The sequence below is a fragment of the Filicampus tigris genome, chromosome 10, assembly GCF_054856515.1.
Source record: "Filicampus tigris isolate MCC_2025a chromosome 10, RoL_Ftig_1.0, whole genome shotgun sequence".
In the NCBI taxonomy this organism is placed as follows: Eukaryota; Metazoa; Chordata; class Actinopteri; order Syngnathiformes; family Syngnathidae; genus Filicampus; species Filicampus tigris.
The window spans coordinates 15048043-15063877 of record NC_141226.1 but is presented as its reverse complement, the minus strand read 5'-3'; the positions used below and the strand labels follow the sequence as shown (position 1 = coordinate 15063877).

The 15835-nt window shown below is 40.5% G+C and overlaps 1 protein-coding gene across 4 annotated transcripts in view; it reads left to right on the top strand.

Annotated features, from left to right (window-relative positions):
• clcn2a (chloride channel, voltage-sensitive 2a) overlaps positions 1-15835 on the top strand; it is a 65869-nt gene that overhangs the window by 39497 nt on the left and 10537 nt on the right. The window contains exons 7-18 of one of the 4 annotated variants that reach the window (XM_086042331.1): positions 4176-4307; positions 5020-5148; positions 5495-5628; positions 6151-6231; positions 7451-7474; positions 9717-9795; positions 10143-10268; positions 11313-11397; positions 12431-12532; positions 13573-13657; positions 14585-14740; positions 15759-15828. In XM_086042331.1, the coding sequence (XP_085898457.1) occupies positions 4176-4307; positions 5020-5148; positions 5495-5628; positions 6151-6231; positions 7451-7474; positions 9717-9795; positions 10143-10268; positions 11313-11397; positions 12431-12532; positions 13573-13657; positions 14585-14740; positions 15759-15828 (1203 nt within the window). Of the gene's footprint in view, positions 1-4175; positions 4308-4642; positions 4936-5019; positions 5149-5494; positions 5629-6150; positions 6232-7450; positions 7475-9716; positions 9796-10142; positions 10269-11312; positions 11398-12430; positions 12533-13554; positions 13658-14584; positions 14741-15758; positions 15829-15835 lie in introns of those variants that run through there. The other 3 variants (XM_086042333.1, XM_086042332.1, XM_086042334.1) reach the window with 3 other exon arrangements.

Genomic DNA, 15835 nt, shown 5'->3' with positions numbered 1-15835 from the left:
CATACTGTATCTCTGTCTGCCAGACAGTGTGCAGTGAAGTGTTTAATAAAACCCACACCAAAACTATCAAAGGAACATCACGGCCGCAAAGGAAATGTTGTACTTTGTAATCTGGTCTTTGTCCGCCCAGTGTCTTTACAAGTGTGTCTGTTTACAAGTGTGAACTGTGGATGAAATGGTTTACGGTGGCGTTTTTGAGAAAAAAAGGGAACATTACACAACACACACATTAGAAACATTACAAAATGATGAGAATGATGTCAAAATGAAGTCAAAATTTTCCATTAAAAAAGTCAGGTTTACGGATAAACCAATTACATTTTAAAGGGTTAGGAATGCTAACGATTAATTGCATAAATGCAATATACCGGTAATCGTGATTTGAGAAAGCGTGATTTTGTAATAGTGAAGGCTGTGGTTTGAATGGTCACTGATGGAGGGGAGTGGGGGAGTCACCGAACGCTAATCCAACCCTTCCGCGCGCTCTCTTTCGTCCGCGCTAGCTGTCAGCTTTCGAACATACTTAAAATTCGTTTCACCTCGCATCGTTAAAACTTCCCATGTGTGGGAAAAAAAACCTCACTGAGTACATATGTTGTCTATATTGTAACGTTTTGGCTGCCGTCGTATGTCAAGAGTGCGTGTGTGAGGAAGTGTCTGTCATGGCTTTTGGATGCGTGCCTCCGTTATAAGAGTTGACTGCGATTTACGTGTCTTTGAAGTTTGAGCACACACACTGAGACAATAGTGTGCGGCTACTTGAGCCACGACAAATGAAAACGCGTCCATGCAAAGTCAAGCGGTCAAATATTAAGAGGATGAATTTGGCCACATGTTTCTCTTTCAATCTTTAAGAAATAATTCAGATTCACTAGCTTGGTAACATTTTTAGCACCTTTTTGTCTCATAATTATCGTTAATACCATATCGTCGCTGTCCTGTGAAAAACACGTATCTCCAATTTTCACGTTAATGCGATGTCTGTAACGTGGCATCACCATTCACGTAAAAATAAGAAAATTGAATATTTGGGATTTACTGCCGAACAGTGAACAAATTTAACAGGGTTAGCAATAACATTATGTACAGTAATTATCGAATATAGCATATTCAATGTCTCTTAGATTAAACATATCTGTCATTGGCTTTTCTTTCTATTTTGTGTTGCAGTTTGGTAACATTTCAAACGGTTAATTTTACAGTTTTATATCGTAATTATCATTATTACCGTATTTAGCATCTTTGAGAGCTAACAGCTGTGTTACTGGCTTCTCTTTGTATCGTATTTTATCTGTTATTTTTATGTATTAAAATGATCGTTGATGGGTTATTTAGCTAAACGCTGTCCGTGCCTCTTCTATGTATTCTGTGATGCAGTTAGATTAATTTGAGAACCATTTTATAATTATCATTCATGCTCTAACTTGAGGTATGCAATATTTTTGTTCACATTTCTTTTAACAATAACCTGATAATACTGACAAAGTTGACCATTCACTTGGGGCAACTTTTTTTTTTTTTCCCTGAAATATGTATTTGGCAATTGTGTCAGTGGCACATGTGCGCCCTCTCAAGGGATTTGCACATCTACCAATGCTCTGGATAAGTGAAGTGGATTCCAGGCTTTGGCCGTGTCCGCAGACAAGAGAGACAAAATGAGTCCAGCGATGCTTCTTTTAGCTGACCTAGCTCTCAGTTATGTAGTGTAATGTAACTGCAGAATTACAACCCTGACCCAGCTTTGTTGTGTCTGTCATTTTTCAAATATTCACCAAGTAATTGCATCTTCTTCTACCACCTGGTAAATTCATTAGTAAAATGTACAGAATTGACTATAATTGAATTTCCTCACTTTCAGCGCATAACATCTTTATTGCGACTCTCTTATTCTGTCAATTTGACATGAATATGACAAGGACTTTTACACGTTTCATTATTTCCCCGAGTGGGTTTACAAAAGCAAACGCCTTCTCATTAACAGTTGGATGTACAAAAGCCTCTCTACAAACATTCCACTTAATGAGGTTATTTACTAAGCCTCGCCACTGATTGCTATTTGGATCTTGAAGCTATTTTTTTTCTTGCTTCTACAAATGATTATTCTCTCCATTCGAATGGAATTGCCACACAGAGAGAAAAGTTGGCCTCCATATACATTCCCAGATGAAAAAAAGTACATCACATTGATAGATTAAGATTAAGAGACTGTGTTTGTACTCTTGTTGAGGATATAAACATTTGGATCTGTTCTCTTATTTGCCACAAGATGGTAAATAGAAAAATTGATTCAGTTTTGCTCTATGGATTAGCCATTGATGCAACACAAACGATCACAAAATGGAGTAAAACTGAATCAAAGACGATCCCGTGAGCTGCAGTTTCCTCTCTAATGATTGAGAACCATTTACTCCCGGAGATGCTTAATGCATCATTAATAATTTCAATAGGAAACAGTGATACAAGTTTCAAGCCGTTGTCACAGATTACAAGTGAAGGAAGTCGCATAGCCTTTGACTCTCTGAGACGCCAAACATGGTATCAACGGTAATTACCAGAGATGGGCTCTTTACCCTATTTTAGCCGTCCATCCTCCATCCGCAACCTGGGCACCCTTCCGTCATCATCCCTCCGTCCTTATTCTTAAAAATAATCGTCCTCCAACCCCGCCCGTCCTCATCCTTTTTACATTTCGTCAGTCAAATGTTTATATATCGCTGGCGTGATTTTTTGGGGTGAATTTCACATTTTTTCAAAAATCTATACTATTCATCAGTCTTAACGCATGGTGTCACTTTTACACATTATCGACCAATCTAAAGTGTTGAAAATGGCTTGAAAGTGGCTCTCTTTCATGATACAATGCTAATGGTTGAACAAATTTGCCATTTTTGGGGGCCCCTGAAAAGTGACTATTTCGGAAGTACAAGGTTTTGGCCCAATGCCAGTGATATATGAAAAAAAAACAGTAGCAGTTTACTTTAAGTGAAATAATAAAAATTATTACTTATATAAAGTCAAATTTATTTTTAAAAAGAAACTTTATTCATGAATGCCACTGTTAAAAATGTGCTTCCAGTTACGTGTTGGCAAAACCCATTGTCAATTTTAGGTTGTACTTACTTTTAAAATCAAGCCATCAATTACTTAAAGGGGAAGTCAACCGAACCATATTTTAAAAAGAAATATCTTCTATGCAGGCCCTCGAGTTGAAACACGACATTCTGATTAATATTGCGTTTGTGGAATATGAGTTAAGCAGCAAAATCCACCCGTTTTTGGCCATCTCAGGGGGCGTCCATTTTTGTCACTTCTGACGACTGAAAATTACATCACAGATGCTCAGGGCCCAAGGACCAATCACGGCTCAGCTTAAAAAAAAAGTGAGCCGTGATTGGTCATTACCTGAGCCCTGAGTAACTGTAACGGTGATGTCATTTTCAGTTGACAGAAGTGACAAAATGGCCGCCCCCAAAGATGGCTAAAGACGGGTGTATTAACCCTTATTCCACAGACACAATATTTATCAAAATGCCCTGTTTCAGCCAGTGGGCCTGCATAGAACATATTCTTAAAAAAAATATGTTTGGTTTGGTACTTTGGTACTTTTCAAGACAAAACTAACTGAGTGACTTTTTCAAGGTAACCGGCTCTAGATCAGACGTGTCCATCTGTGGTCCTCAAGGGCCGCTTTCCTGCCTGTGTTCCAGCTCTCCTTGCTGCAACACACCTGATTCAAATGATCAGCTCACTAGCAAGCTCTGAAGAAGCTTGATAAGGATCATGATCTTTTGATAGATGGAAAGCAGGCAGGACACCGGCCCCTGAGGATCGAGTTTGGACACCCCTGCTCTGCTCTAGATTGTAGTTGAGGAGATAGAAAAAGACTCCTTTTGTAGCCCCTTTCTGAGTTTTCTCCATAGCGTTCACAGCGGACCTCACAGTTTGCCTTTTTTCCTCACTCGCTTAATGACAATGTTTGGCTGTTTCCCTAAGTGTTTTCCTGACTGTGTAACCTTTACAACGCACCATTTGTTTTGCCCTCGTAACGCGTCTCAACATGTTAAATTTGACTTTCTTGCCTTCTTCTCAATTTTTTGTATGCATCAGGCCCTCTCTGGTGATTTTTTAAAATCTAAATCTTATTCCCCACCCTCGCCCCTCTGTCCACATTCAAGCATGCGCATCCAGCTGTCAGAAGTTCTTGATCTCCCGGGTGGGTGAGGACTGGATCTTCCTCATCCTGCTCGGGCTTCTCATGGCGCTGGTCAGCTGGGTCATGGACTACGCCATTGCTTTCTGCCAAGAAGGTAGGAAAGAGGCACAGAGCAGACAGAAAACCTTGTAGAGATCTTACACTGAGCCCAGGGCTGTCAAACTGGTTTTTATCACCACCACCACCACCACTTGCCACATCAGATCTTTCATTTGAGTACAGGAAGAGAACTAAATGCAGAACAAACTGATTTTGTCTGGTTGACACAGCAGCAGGCCGGAAGACATTTAAAACGGAACATCAACTGCTTCAACCTTCTCTTTTTACTGGAGCGCAACATTCATTTTTAGGTAACGAAGGACGGATCGGCGTAGCTTATCGATTCAGTTGATGAATCGCCCAAAAAAAGTTTTATTTAATTTAAATGAGCTCAAATCTGCTGATTTGAACACAAGCTGAGCGACAATGTAGTTAAATACACTAAGTCAGGGGTGCCAAGTCCCATTCCAGCCTGTTTCATCACGCCGGATTCAAATGAGCAGCTCATCAGCAAGCTTTGCAGAAGTCTGATCACGATCCTGATCGTTTGAATCAGGTGTGTTGGAGGAGGGAGGCATCTAAAACGGGCACGACAGGGGCTCTCGAGGACCGGACTCAGGCACCCCTGCATTAAGTAATCTACGCAGAGTTGGAACATGACAAAATGTGGAAAAGTCCATGAGGTATGAATACTTCTGCAAGATGTAAGAATTTCACTGACACTGATATGCATGTGCGGTGTGTGTGTGCGCGCGCGTGTTATGCAGCACAGAAGTGGATGTACGGCGGCCTGGACAGTAATCTGCTCCTGCAATACATCGCCTGGGTCAGCTACCCCGTGGTGCTCATCACATTCTCGGCAGGATTCACCCAGATCCTGGCTCCTCAGGCCGTGGGTGAGGCGCACTTTTCAAGACTTCATTCGCCGACATATGTTTCACATTGGCAGTGGCTGCTGCGTGTTTGAATAATGTAATTGCCTCTGTGATGCACCATAATGCCTCCAAGGACGTGGACGAACATCCCATTCATACTCGCGTCGGCAGAAAATTCCTTAAAATATCGCTGTGATGAGATGTGCATACAGAAGATTATATGAATATCAATCAGCGTGTCCTCCCTGCCCCCCCCCCCTCCAACCTCCTTTTTGTTGCTCATTTATTCCTCTGTAATTGCTTTCTTTCAACTCCTCTTTTCCCTCCACTCCATCATGGCAACACCTGGCGTCTCATCGTTCCTCAGGCTCGGGCATTCCGGAGATGAAGACCATCCTGAGGGGAGTGGTCCTCAAGGAGTACTTGACTTTTAAGACGTTTGTGGCCAAGGTCATCGGGCTCACCTGCGCCCTAGGCAGCGGGATGCCTCTGGGGAAGGAGGTAGAGGATCTGTCGCCGTCTTTGATAGTTGACAGCTTCCCGTCGGGATGGAATAGGATTCTGAAAGGCTTATTCTAGTCTGTCAAACATCAGAATGCTAGCATGATCTGCTTTTCTAATTTGAAGGCTGCTCAATTCGCTCCAATAATATCCATACTAGCAAAAGTCGTTTCTCATATCATCGCAGTCGGGCAGAAACCTCGTTTGTCCAAATATGGTCAGTTTGATGTTTTTTCACAAATCAGTATTATTGTTCGCTACCCGCATCATCTGTTATTTTTACGCATTTTTAACCAATTTAAACATTGGAAAATAGCTTGAGAACAAATCTATTAACTCTCTATTAACCAGTGGTTCTCAACTGTTGTCACCCAGGGACTCACATCTTCCTGTGTTGCAAGGTTATGACCCACTTTTATGGAAATTAAGAACAATAAAGCATTTTTGTTGGTTTAAAAATAGTCTTTGAAAATACATGTACAATATGTTATATGTGCCATTCTTCTCCATCCTGCTCTCCAGGGTCCTTTTGTCCACGTGGCCAGCCTCTGCGCCGCCCTCCTCAGCAAATTTATGGCTGCTCTTTTTGGGGGAATCTACATGGTGAGAATGGACTTCATGTATGCATGAAACTTAAAGTGGAAGTCAACCCAAACTTATTTTTTTCAAGAATATGTTCTATGCAGGCCAACTAGTTGAAACAGGACATTCCAATCAATATAGCCTTTATGGAATATAGCAAAATCCGCCCGTTTTTCGCCATTTCAGGGGGCGGCCATTTTGTCAATTCTGCCGACTGAAAATGACATTGAAGTTGCTCAGGGCTCATGTAACGAGCAATCATAGTTCACCTGCTTTCTGATGCTAAGCCATGATTGGTCGTTATCTGAGCCCTGAGCAACTTCGATGTCATTTTCAGTCAACAGAGGTGACAAAATGGCCGCCCCCAGAAATGGCGAAAAACGGGTGGATTTCGCTGCTTAACTCATATCCCACAAACACAATATTCATCAGAATGCCATGTTTAATGCTGCCATGTTTAGTGAACCTGCATAAAACATATTCTTGAAAAAAACACGTTTGGGTTGACTTCCTCGTTCAGCCCTTTTTTATCCAACCCTGATGAATTGATGATGATTCCAGCAAAATTCAACAGTGAAGGATTTAACAATCAATATACATTTGCCCATTAACGATTGACTTAATAACCCTAATAACGATAACAATGGCACGGCACATTTTATAATGGTGTGACATGCAGTTTTCATTAGGGCTATTACTAGCCCTAACCAAACTAGTAGTTTTCCGTTCTTTTTTTTTTTTAATTCCCAAATTTTCAAAGTTTCAAAGGTTAACGTCATTTTAAATAAGCACTATTTTTTAAGACTTACCAGACTACGTACGTACATAATACTGTGTACATAGGCTTGTGCCAGTTGAGAAAAAAAACAAAAACAAAGCGGGATTGTGTCACTTGCGCCGTGTAATATAAATCCAGCCTCTGTCAATCTACTCCTCGAAAATTCGTCATGTTTCATGTCCTTGATGTCAACTCTCTACCGCTCAACAGGACACACTCTCATAGACGGACACCGGTGATGCGCAGGAGGCAAAACAGCGCTTTCAGTTAGACTGAAATAGTCCAAGGAGGTCGAGCTCCCATTAAAAGATAATCAGTCTGGGAAGATGTTCATTCAGTCCAATCGAGACTGTTTGCCAGACTTGATTTGCTGCTTGTTGAAGACAGAAAAGGTAACATGTGCACACCTCCACTACTCAAACATCTCTCTCTTTCCTCCCCCTGCTACTATTACCGCTAAAGGAAGAGCCTTTTGAGGGAAGCAAGGTACGACCTGCGGCCATTTCCATCGACATTAATAATCAAAAGCAGTTTTAGCATTTATTCCATATCTTTGCTATGCAGCCTAAGGGCCATGTATTAATGTGCCTCTTTGTCCTCACCTCACTAGTAAGACAAGTCTCTTTACTAGTAAAACAAGTCATAGTCCGTCTATCCGCCTATGACGGACGCCCGTTTTGTAGGCGATAGACGGGAAACTTAAAAAAAAGTAGTCCGTGGTCCCGTCTATGTAATCATCTATTTTATATATATAAAGTAAATTAAAACAAAGCATTTAAAAAAAAAATGAAAAACCAACAAACATAGCATTCTTGTCCATGGTCGTAAGCTGGATATCAAGGATATGGATGAAATCGCCAAACGGCTTCCCATACGCCACGGCCATTTGCGGGCATGATAGAATGATGCTTTTCCATTTGTCTGCAGTGTGTCATCCATCAGCGTCGCCCATCATTCTGTGAAAACGCATCCTTCCACAATTCCAACATGTCTCATACGGAACCTCATGCAATGTGACAAGATGACAGCAGCTTTGTTGCGCAGAATTTTGCTTTTACAACCTGTATGTATTTGCTTCAATGACACGGGTGTCTGCATATGTACAGTTTCTGAATGTACCGATATTTCACATTTTGAATTTATGAACTGACAATGCATATTTTCAACAAAGTGACTTTTTTAACATCTGTTATAGATTTTTAACTTTTTTGGGGGGGATGCAAATGTTGAGGCGTTATTTTTTTCAGTTTTTGTGGAACATGACACAGACAAAGGCTGTGTAAAGCATAATATACTGTATCTGTAAAATATGTATGTATATGTAAATTAGAATATAGCCAAACAAGTACACTACGATAGACGAGCACAGTCACAGTACAGGAAGCAAGGAGGGACATTCTTGGAAAGTGTAATAAATGATATGTTACAATATCAATCTTTGGCATTAATATGAGCGATTTGCACTCCCTGTTGGGGAGAATAGAAATGTCTGTTTTTAGACCTACAGTAGTCCTGCACGTTACTTACGCCCCAGCGGGCACCGTGACATCAATTTGATGTTGAAAATTGGTCAAGATTTTGACTACTACTAAGATAAGATAAGATAAGATAAGAATGCCTTTATTTATCCCACAGTGGGGAAATTTTCGTTGTTACAGTAGCAAAGATATAGGTCACACAGGGGCGGCGGCATAATGTGGCCATTAATGTATAACATTGACGGCAAACATTTAGAATCAAACCTATGTAGATATACGCAGTAACATGTGTATATACACATGTGTATACACACCAACCTACATCTACATAAAAAATATGAGGAACACTCATTTCGGCCTGTACATAGTACAGAGGAAAAAATACTCTAAGTGACAGTGCTGCAGTGCTGTAGTGAAATGTAAGGAACAGCATTGGATAAAAATAAAACTAGACTAACAGTAGTGGGGAATGTTGAGTATTGCACGGTATTACAGTAGTGGGGAATATTGGGTATTGCACGATACGAGCTCAGGTGCAGGACTGCACAATTGCACTAATGACCGCCAGTTTGTAGAGACTACACAATGTTCTTGTTAAAGAGTCTAAGCTTGACTTCCTTATGGGTGTAAAAAGGTACAACCAAATAATCCACTTCATATCCAAATTCTGGATCATACATTGTTAATGAATATATTTAACATCAAAACTACGTCAATGCACTAAAACTTGACATCAAATTGACATTGATTTGATGTCTGCAAATAATTTATGTCATGTCAATGTTGAAAATGCAATTTCTTGAAAATATTGTGAGCCTAATAGCATGATTGAGTAAGTCGTATTTAAACAACAACAACAAATTCATCAAACAAGAAGAGTCCAGTTGTCTTGATTCAACTGAGAATCTACACAGACATAAAGAAAAATGTAAACATTTTTAGCCTGCATATTGTTATTTTGCATTGCTTTTGTAAACAGTAATTTCAAAATGACTTCAGCAATTGTACTATGGGGTAAACGATGTTGGTATTTTTGTACATGGTAAAACAATAGGGACACCCTTGTACTTTTATTTTTGATACAAAATAATTATTGAAATGATGATCTTGCTGCTGCATTACTACAGAACGTTGCATCATAATTTGGGCTTCGTCACCACCGTAGGAGTTGAACGCTGCCATAAACCGAGGACCTCCTCCACTGTATACGTATTTTTATTTTTGTTCCATATCTGATGCTGATGGGACAGAACGAGTTGAGAAACACCGAAATGCTGTCGGCTGCGTGCGCAGTGGGTGTGGGATGCTGCTTTGCTGCGCCTATCGGAGGTAAGATGACATCTATGGAAAGCTTTTATTCCATATCCTTGATATGCTACTGTACTAGTACACTCTGTAACGCTACAAGGCTCAACTACTGTAGAAGCATGTGTCACTCACTAATAGCCTAATGAATCCTACTAGGTGCACAAACTACTAGCGCCATTAAAAAATATTGACTACCGGTAGTTCGTTTTTTGGCCTTCTTTATACAGTCCAAGCAATTTTAACCATATTCAGTTTTATTTTTTTTAACTGTTTACTCTCAAAATGTTGATGAAACAATTCACTGACTTCATAAGGGATTATTAGCAAATTCCACTACACATTTAATTTTGTGTGTCTGCTCGCCAAAGGGGTGTTGTTCAGCATTGAGGTCACATCGACGTTTTTTGCCGTGAGGAACTACTGGAGGGGCTTCTTCGCCGCTACCTTCAGTGCCTTCATCTTCCGAGTGCTGGCCGTGTGGAACCAGGAGGAAGGTACACCAGCACAAATCCATTCTTATTACCTCGGAAGATTGTGTGAACAACAGTGTTTCTGGAATTCTCCATGGGCCTTATTGCTCTTCTCTGTCAATATTGTTCTAAAACAATAGGTTCTTGTCCTGACTTGAGCTATTCCTTCTCAGCCTTGATTCTGGAAAAAAAAAAGAATCGATCCCGGACTGTAGCTAAAGAGGCAATCCAAATATTTATAACATCTCTGCATGTTCTACACCTCACCGCTGTGAACAACAAATTGTTGTCCAAACTGAAATGTAATTGAGCAAGTTCTCCTCAGTGTTTCCCAACCTCTAGGCACATTTTTGACATTTGAAAATTGGTAACAAAAAGGTTGATACACTGTACCTTCTTCCGTCTAGTGGAAAATAAATTAATTGTTTCTTTTATTAAGTATCTCATTTATTTAATTGTTTAAAAAAAAAGCTTCAAGCTGTTTAACGCTGTCGCCCGGCTAAGGATTAGCACCGGTACCACGGTGTTATAAACATTTCAATAACAAATAAGCGAAAGTGAATGAACGAATGATTGAATATTCCAACGCAAATGGTAGAGCATGTCACAAAATATAAATACTCCCAAACATATATTCTTTATCCTCTGCAAAGAACGACTATCTGTGTGTCTGTATTATACTGCCCCCAGGCCAAGATGTGCACATCAGAAGGAGCAACATAATATCCATTGAACTGAAGCAAAAACTGCCTAACTCTTTCCATTCTATTCACTTATGTTGTTACTGTATGGTTTTATAAAGTACTGTATGTGGAACACTTTTTAAAACACGTTACACTTTTTTGGCGGGACTGGAACAGATTAACAGCATTTACATACATTTTTAAAAAGCATTATTATGACCATACAGATAATTGTGATGTGAATTTTTTATAGTGTTTCATTTGTATTTTCAACCATGCGTTTGAGTTGACGGTGAAGCAAATTGTTTCAACAACTTGCACAGGATTTTATTATGAAGAGTCCGTCTGCCACGTTGGTTGACTAACCTCATTTGTTTTGCCTCAGAGACCATCACTGCTCTCTTTAAGACTCGCTTCCGCCTAGACTTCCCCTTCGACCTTCAGGAGCTGCCGGCATTCGCCATCCTCGGGTGAGTGTTTGCCTTCGGAGCCGTGCCCGCTTCAACTGATCCCCGAGCTCTTTGCCACTTGGGCTGGCGAAGGCCGTTTCCTTCCTTTCAGCGTCCTCATTTGCATTCCTGTCGAGTTGACTCGATTTGTGTTTGATGATCCGGGCATGAAATTAACTTTTTTCCCTGCTGGTTTAGTCCATTTTACACAGTTGTCTTTTTCAATACAGTGTTCCTCCTACTTTGTCATGGTTCATTGTTTACGCCCTTGATCGCAAATTTTTAAGCAACTCTTTTTTTATTTGTTTAAACAGTGTACAGGCATGTCTGAATTTATAGTTTATAGTTATGTAGTTGCACGGTATGCCGCAACATGCCAAGCGGCACTGAGGTCTCCTGGAGGAAATGTTTCTTTAGTCTGTCGAAGGCATTTTGCCGTGTATGTTAGCATTAAGATAGTGTTAGATAGTTTTGTTGAATATTTTTGTGTTTAATCATAATGTGTATTGTGGTTGTCAAATATTTTTACAATCGATTATTCTATCTATTAATCCATCGATTTATCGAATAAGCGGCTAAAATGATATTTTGCATTTAAGTGTATTACAAACCATTTTTCACCGGTTACTGCTTATTAACCAGACACCAACATTTTTTAAACAGATTCAGTTCCTGGTTTGGTCATTGTTTTTTTTTTGCGAGGTGAGCCTTGTTGGTCATTACCTAAGCCATTAGTCACTGTGATGTCATTTTCTGTCGACAGCATGTGGAAAAATGACCGCCCCCTCAGATGCATAAAAACCGGGGAATTTTGCTGCATAATTCATTTTCCTTAAACACAATATTAATCAGGACGCCTAGAACATATTATTGTAAAGAAAAAAATTTACTTGATTTCCGCTTTAACGGGGTCCACCAGTTCCTCGCGTTTTTTCCACTAGTACAGCAAGGTTCGGTAGCAACCCCTGTACAATCAATAATAATAAGAGAACGGCAGAGGATGAACATGAAAACGAGTGAAAGAGTTTCTGGAGTCATTGGTGATGTGTTTCAGGATCGCGTGCGGTTTCGGTGGCGCCCTGTTTGTCTACTTGAACCGGCTCATCGTGGAGTGCATGAGGAAGCAGAAGACCATTAACAAGCTCTTGCTGAGGAAGTAAGTATCTCATCCTTTACACGCAATTAAGTGTCGCCCTCACGCTAGCCCTCTAATTGTAAGCCGCCACAGAGCAGCGCAACTACAGGATGTCGTTGAGACCCCAGGGATGGCTGAGCTTTATCAGGGAGAGAAGCTCATTGTTTTCTAACAAGATAATCAATCAACGTAACAAGGTATTGAAAATGGGGTACACTCATATATACACACACTGATTTTTAACATCTTAACAGATTTTTAACGTGAGCAAGAAAAAAACGGTCTTTTCGCCCAAAAATACAAAGATGAAAAAAAGAGTAGTAGTAGTAGAGGAAAAAAACAAAGAACAACAGTGTCGATTTCTAACTGGCTATCATTCCGTTACGTATCGCAATCACAGAGTCCGTGATCGTAGATGACGAACAGGTTTAACGTTCACAATTGTCTGCACAAGTTGTACGGTTTTACTTACTTTTCCTCCCAAAATGGCCGGGCCGATAGTATGACTGTTAAACCTGTTCAACTTTTATTATTATGTGGATGGAGATTTATGTGTGTAGTGTGTTGTGTTATGTCAAGTACAGCACACACTATAATCAGAGCAGTAAGAACACATGCCCATTTTTCCTCACCATGTGTTGCGGTCGCTCACATTTAAAAAATGAGTAAAAATCTTCCAAATCGGTATGTGTACCCCAGTTGCGTCACATGTTTTAAAACTTTTGTTCATATACGGCAGATCTTGTGCGGACTGAACTCGATTCTTTCAAATGTATTTATTTTCTTTCTGAAGTTGGAAGTCCAAATTGGAGTGACATGAAAAGAAGCCACATTTAAATCGGCTGAGGTTTAAATACGCTGCTGAAAGCTAAAAATTACACTCGGTGGCCCCGGACTTGTGCTTAAAATTGGCCTGGCGGCATGTTAATTGGGTCATTTAGTCTCGCAGCTATTTGCGGTTGCTGCTCCCTCACCACCTGCACTTGGAAAATAAAAATTTGCCCCCGTCTTGCTGACGAGCGCACCCATTAATGACCCCGCAGTCCCTCTCTTCCTGTCAGACGTTTGGCGTATCCGGCGCTCGTCACCCTGCTGGTGTCCACACTCACGTTCCCGCCGGGCTTTGGGCAGTTCATGGCCGGTAAGGTGAGGATGACATGTTTTTTTCTTTTTTCTTTTCTAAATGAGTGATTACCAATTTTAAAAGAGCTAAAGATCAATTTTAATGTCAATTTTACAAACATTGGACCTCAAGTGCCACATTTGATTTTTAAAATAAACAGATGGTACAATCAGAGGTCGTGGGTTCGATCCCGGCCCCGGCCTCCCTGTGCGGAGTTTGCATGTTCTCCCCATGCCTGCGTGGGTTTTCTCCGGGTACTGCGGTTTCCTCCCACATTCCAAAAACATGCATGGTAAGTTGATTGGACTCTCGAAATTGCCCCTAGGTATGATTGTGAGTGCGGATGTTTGTCTTTGTGTGCCCTGCGATTGGCTGGCAACCAATTCAGGGTGTCCCCCGCCTACTGCCCGAAGACAGCTGGGATAGGCTCCAGCACGCCCCGCGACCCTTGTGAGGATAAGTGGTATAGATAATAGATGGATGGACAGATGGTACAAGTCATTGGTAAATTAAGTTAAAAAAATAAAAAAGAAGTTCAAATGTGTATGTAAAATATTTCTGTATTATAATTGATAGTAATTCTGTCTGCAGCCAAGGTCATTATTACAAATGTGAATTTGTTCTGAATTGGCTTTTCTGGATTGATAAAGAATAAATAAATGGAAAAACAATAAAACCAATAAAAGTTACCCAATTATTAACTAAGTATTGGATTATTTAATCTATTTAGAAAAGGTTTTCTACCTTAAAATGTTACACACCTTATAATGACAACATGATCTTTTTTTTTTTAAGAGTTTTCGCAATGTGTTCAAAAAAAAAAAAAAGAGCACTCACAGTGTTAGCTATTGTGTAAAATTTGGGGACGGAAAAAAATGAATGAATTTCATTTTGGAACGAGGCTGTGAGGTAACATTAATATGGAAGAATGTGTTTGTGACTTGGTTCAGCTGACGCAGCACGAGTCGTTGGTGGCGTTGTTTGACAACCGCACGTGGTGCCGCCAGGGCGTTGCCGAGGAGTTTGACTACATCAGCCACCACCACGCATGGAAGCACCCCCAGGTCAACGTCTTCATCACACTCATCCTCTTCATCATCATGAAGGTGTGTCCTCCAGACAAACTCGATTATGCCTTTTTTCACTGTTTTTAAGTGTTTGAACGCAAGACAAAAATGTTCTTTGCGATAATATGTTCCGTCTGCCTCCACTTGTCTAAACACAGCATTCTGGCACAAATCATCAGTTTGAGATGTACAAGGGCCGCTGGGACCAAAACACCATAACTTCTATTTTCGTTTCGTTGAAGGTCAAGAAGTTTAGTGATTTCCTCTAGAGAAAGTGTCTTTTTTGCTGATCTGACTATCATCCATCCACACAACAGTGAGAGTAAATACCATGTTTCCCTGGTACCCAGATGGAACCCAGTGGCAGCAAATACATTGAATACAGCAGGGGCCCCAAAATTGAACCCTGTGGAACACCATACGAAATTGGAGCAGAGTGGGACTGAGAGCAACCAATGCTAACACAAAAAGTCCTGTGCACCTAAACCACTCCAGCGCACTACTACTAATGTCCACCTGGTGCTGCAAAATGAGCCAACAGAATACTGTATTCAACTATATTAAGCTCTGCAGTCAGGTCCAACAAAACAAGACACACATCTCCAGAGTTATTAGCCAATCATTAAAAACTCGAAACAGGGCTGACTTTGTGCTATACAACATCTTAAAACCTTTTTTTTCTTGCTGATTGTGCACCACTTTTTCCTGACTTTTTAAAAATACATGGCAACATGGAAATGAGTCTAAAATTCTGCAGCACACCTTTGGTCAAGACCAGGTTTTATTAGCTGGGCTTGAATAACATTTGGTTTTAATTGTTGGTAGACTACACCAGAAAAAAGACTGCAGTTGATAATGGCCAGAAACAATTGAGCAATTTGCTCTCCTTAAAGAAATGAGGAGGAACAGAGTCATAAAGGAAGCTGGCTAGCTCAATCTGGCGGACCACATCCTCTAAAAATGACAGCTCGCGTCTCGAAAATCTCAATCTACAAGCTATTTAAAAAGTCAATTTTTCATATGGATGTCACATTTCCACTTGAATGTCCACTGTCAGTTCTGGATGTCCGCCGTGGCCACCACCATGCCCGTTCCATGCGGGGCCTTCATGCCAGTTTTCCTTATCGGTGAGTC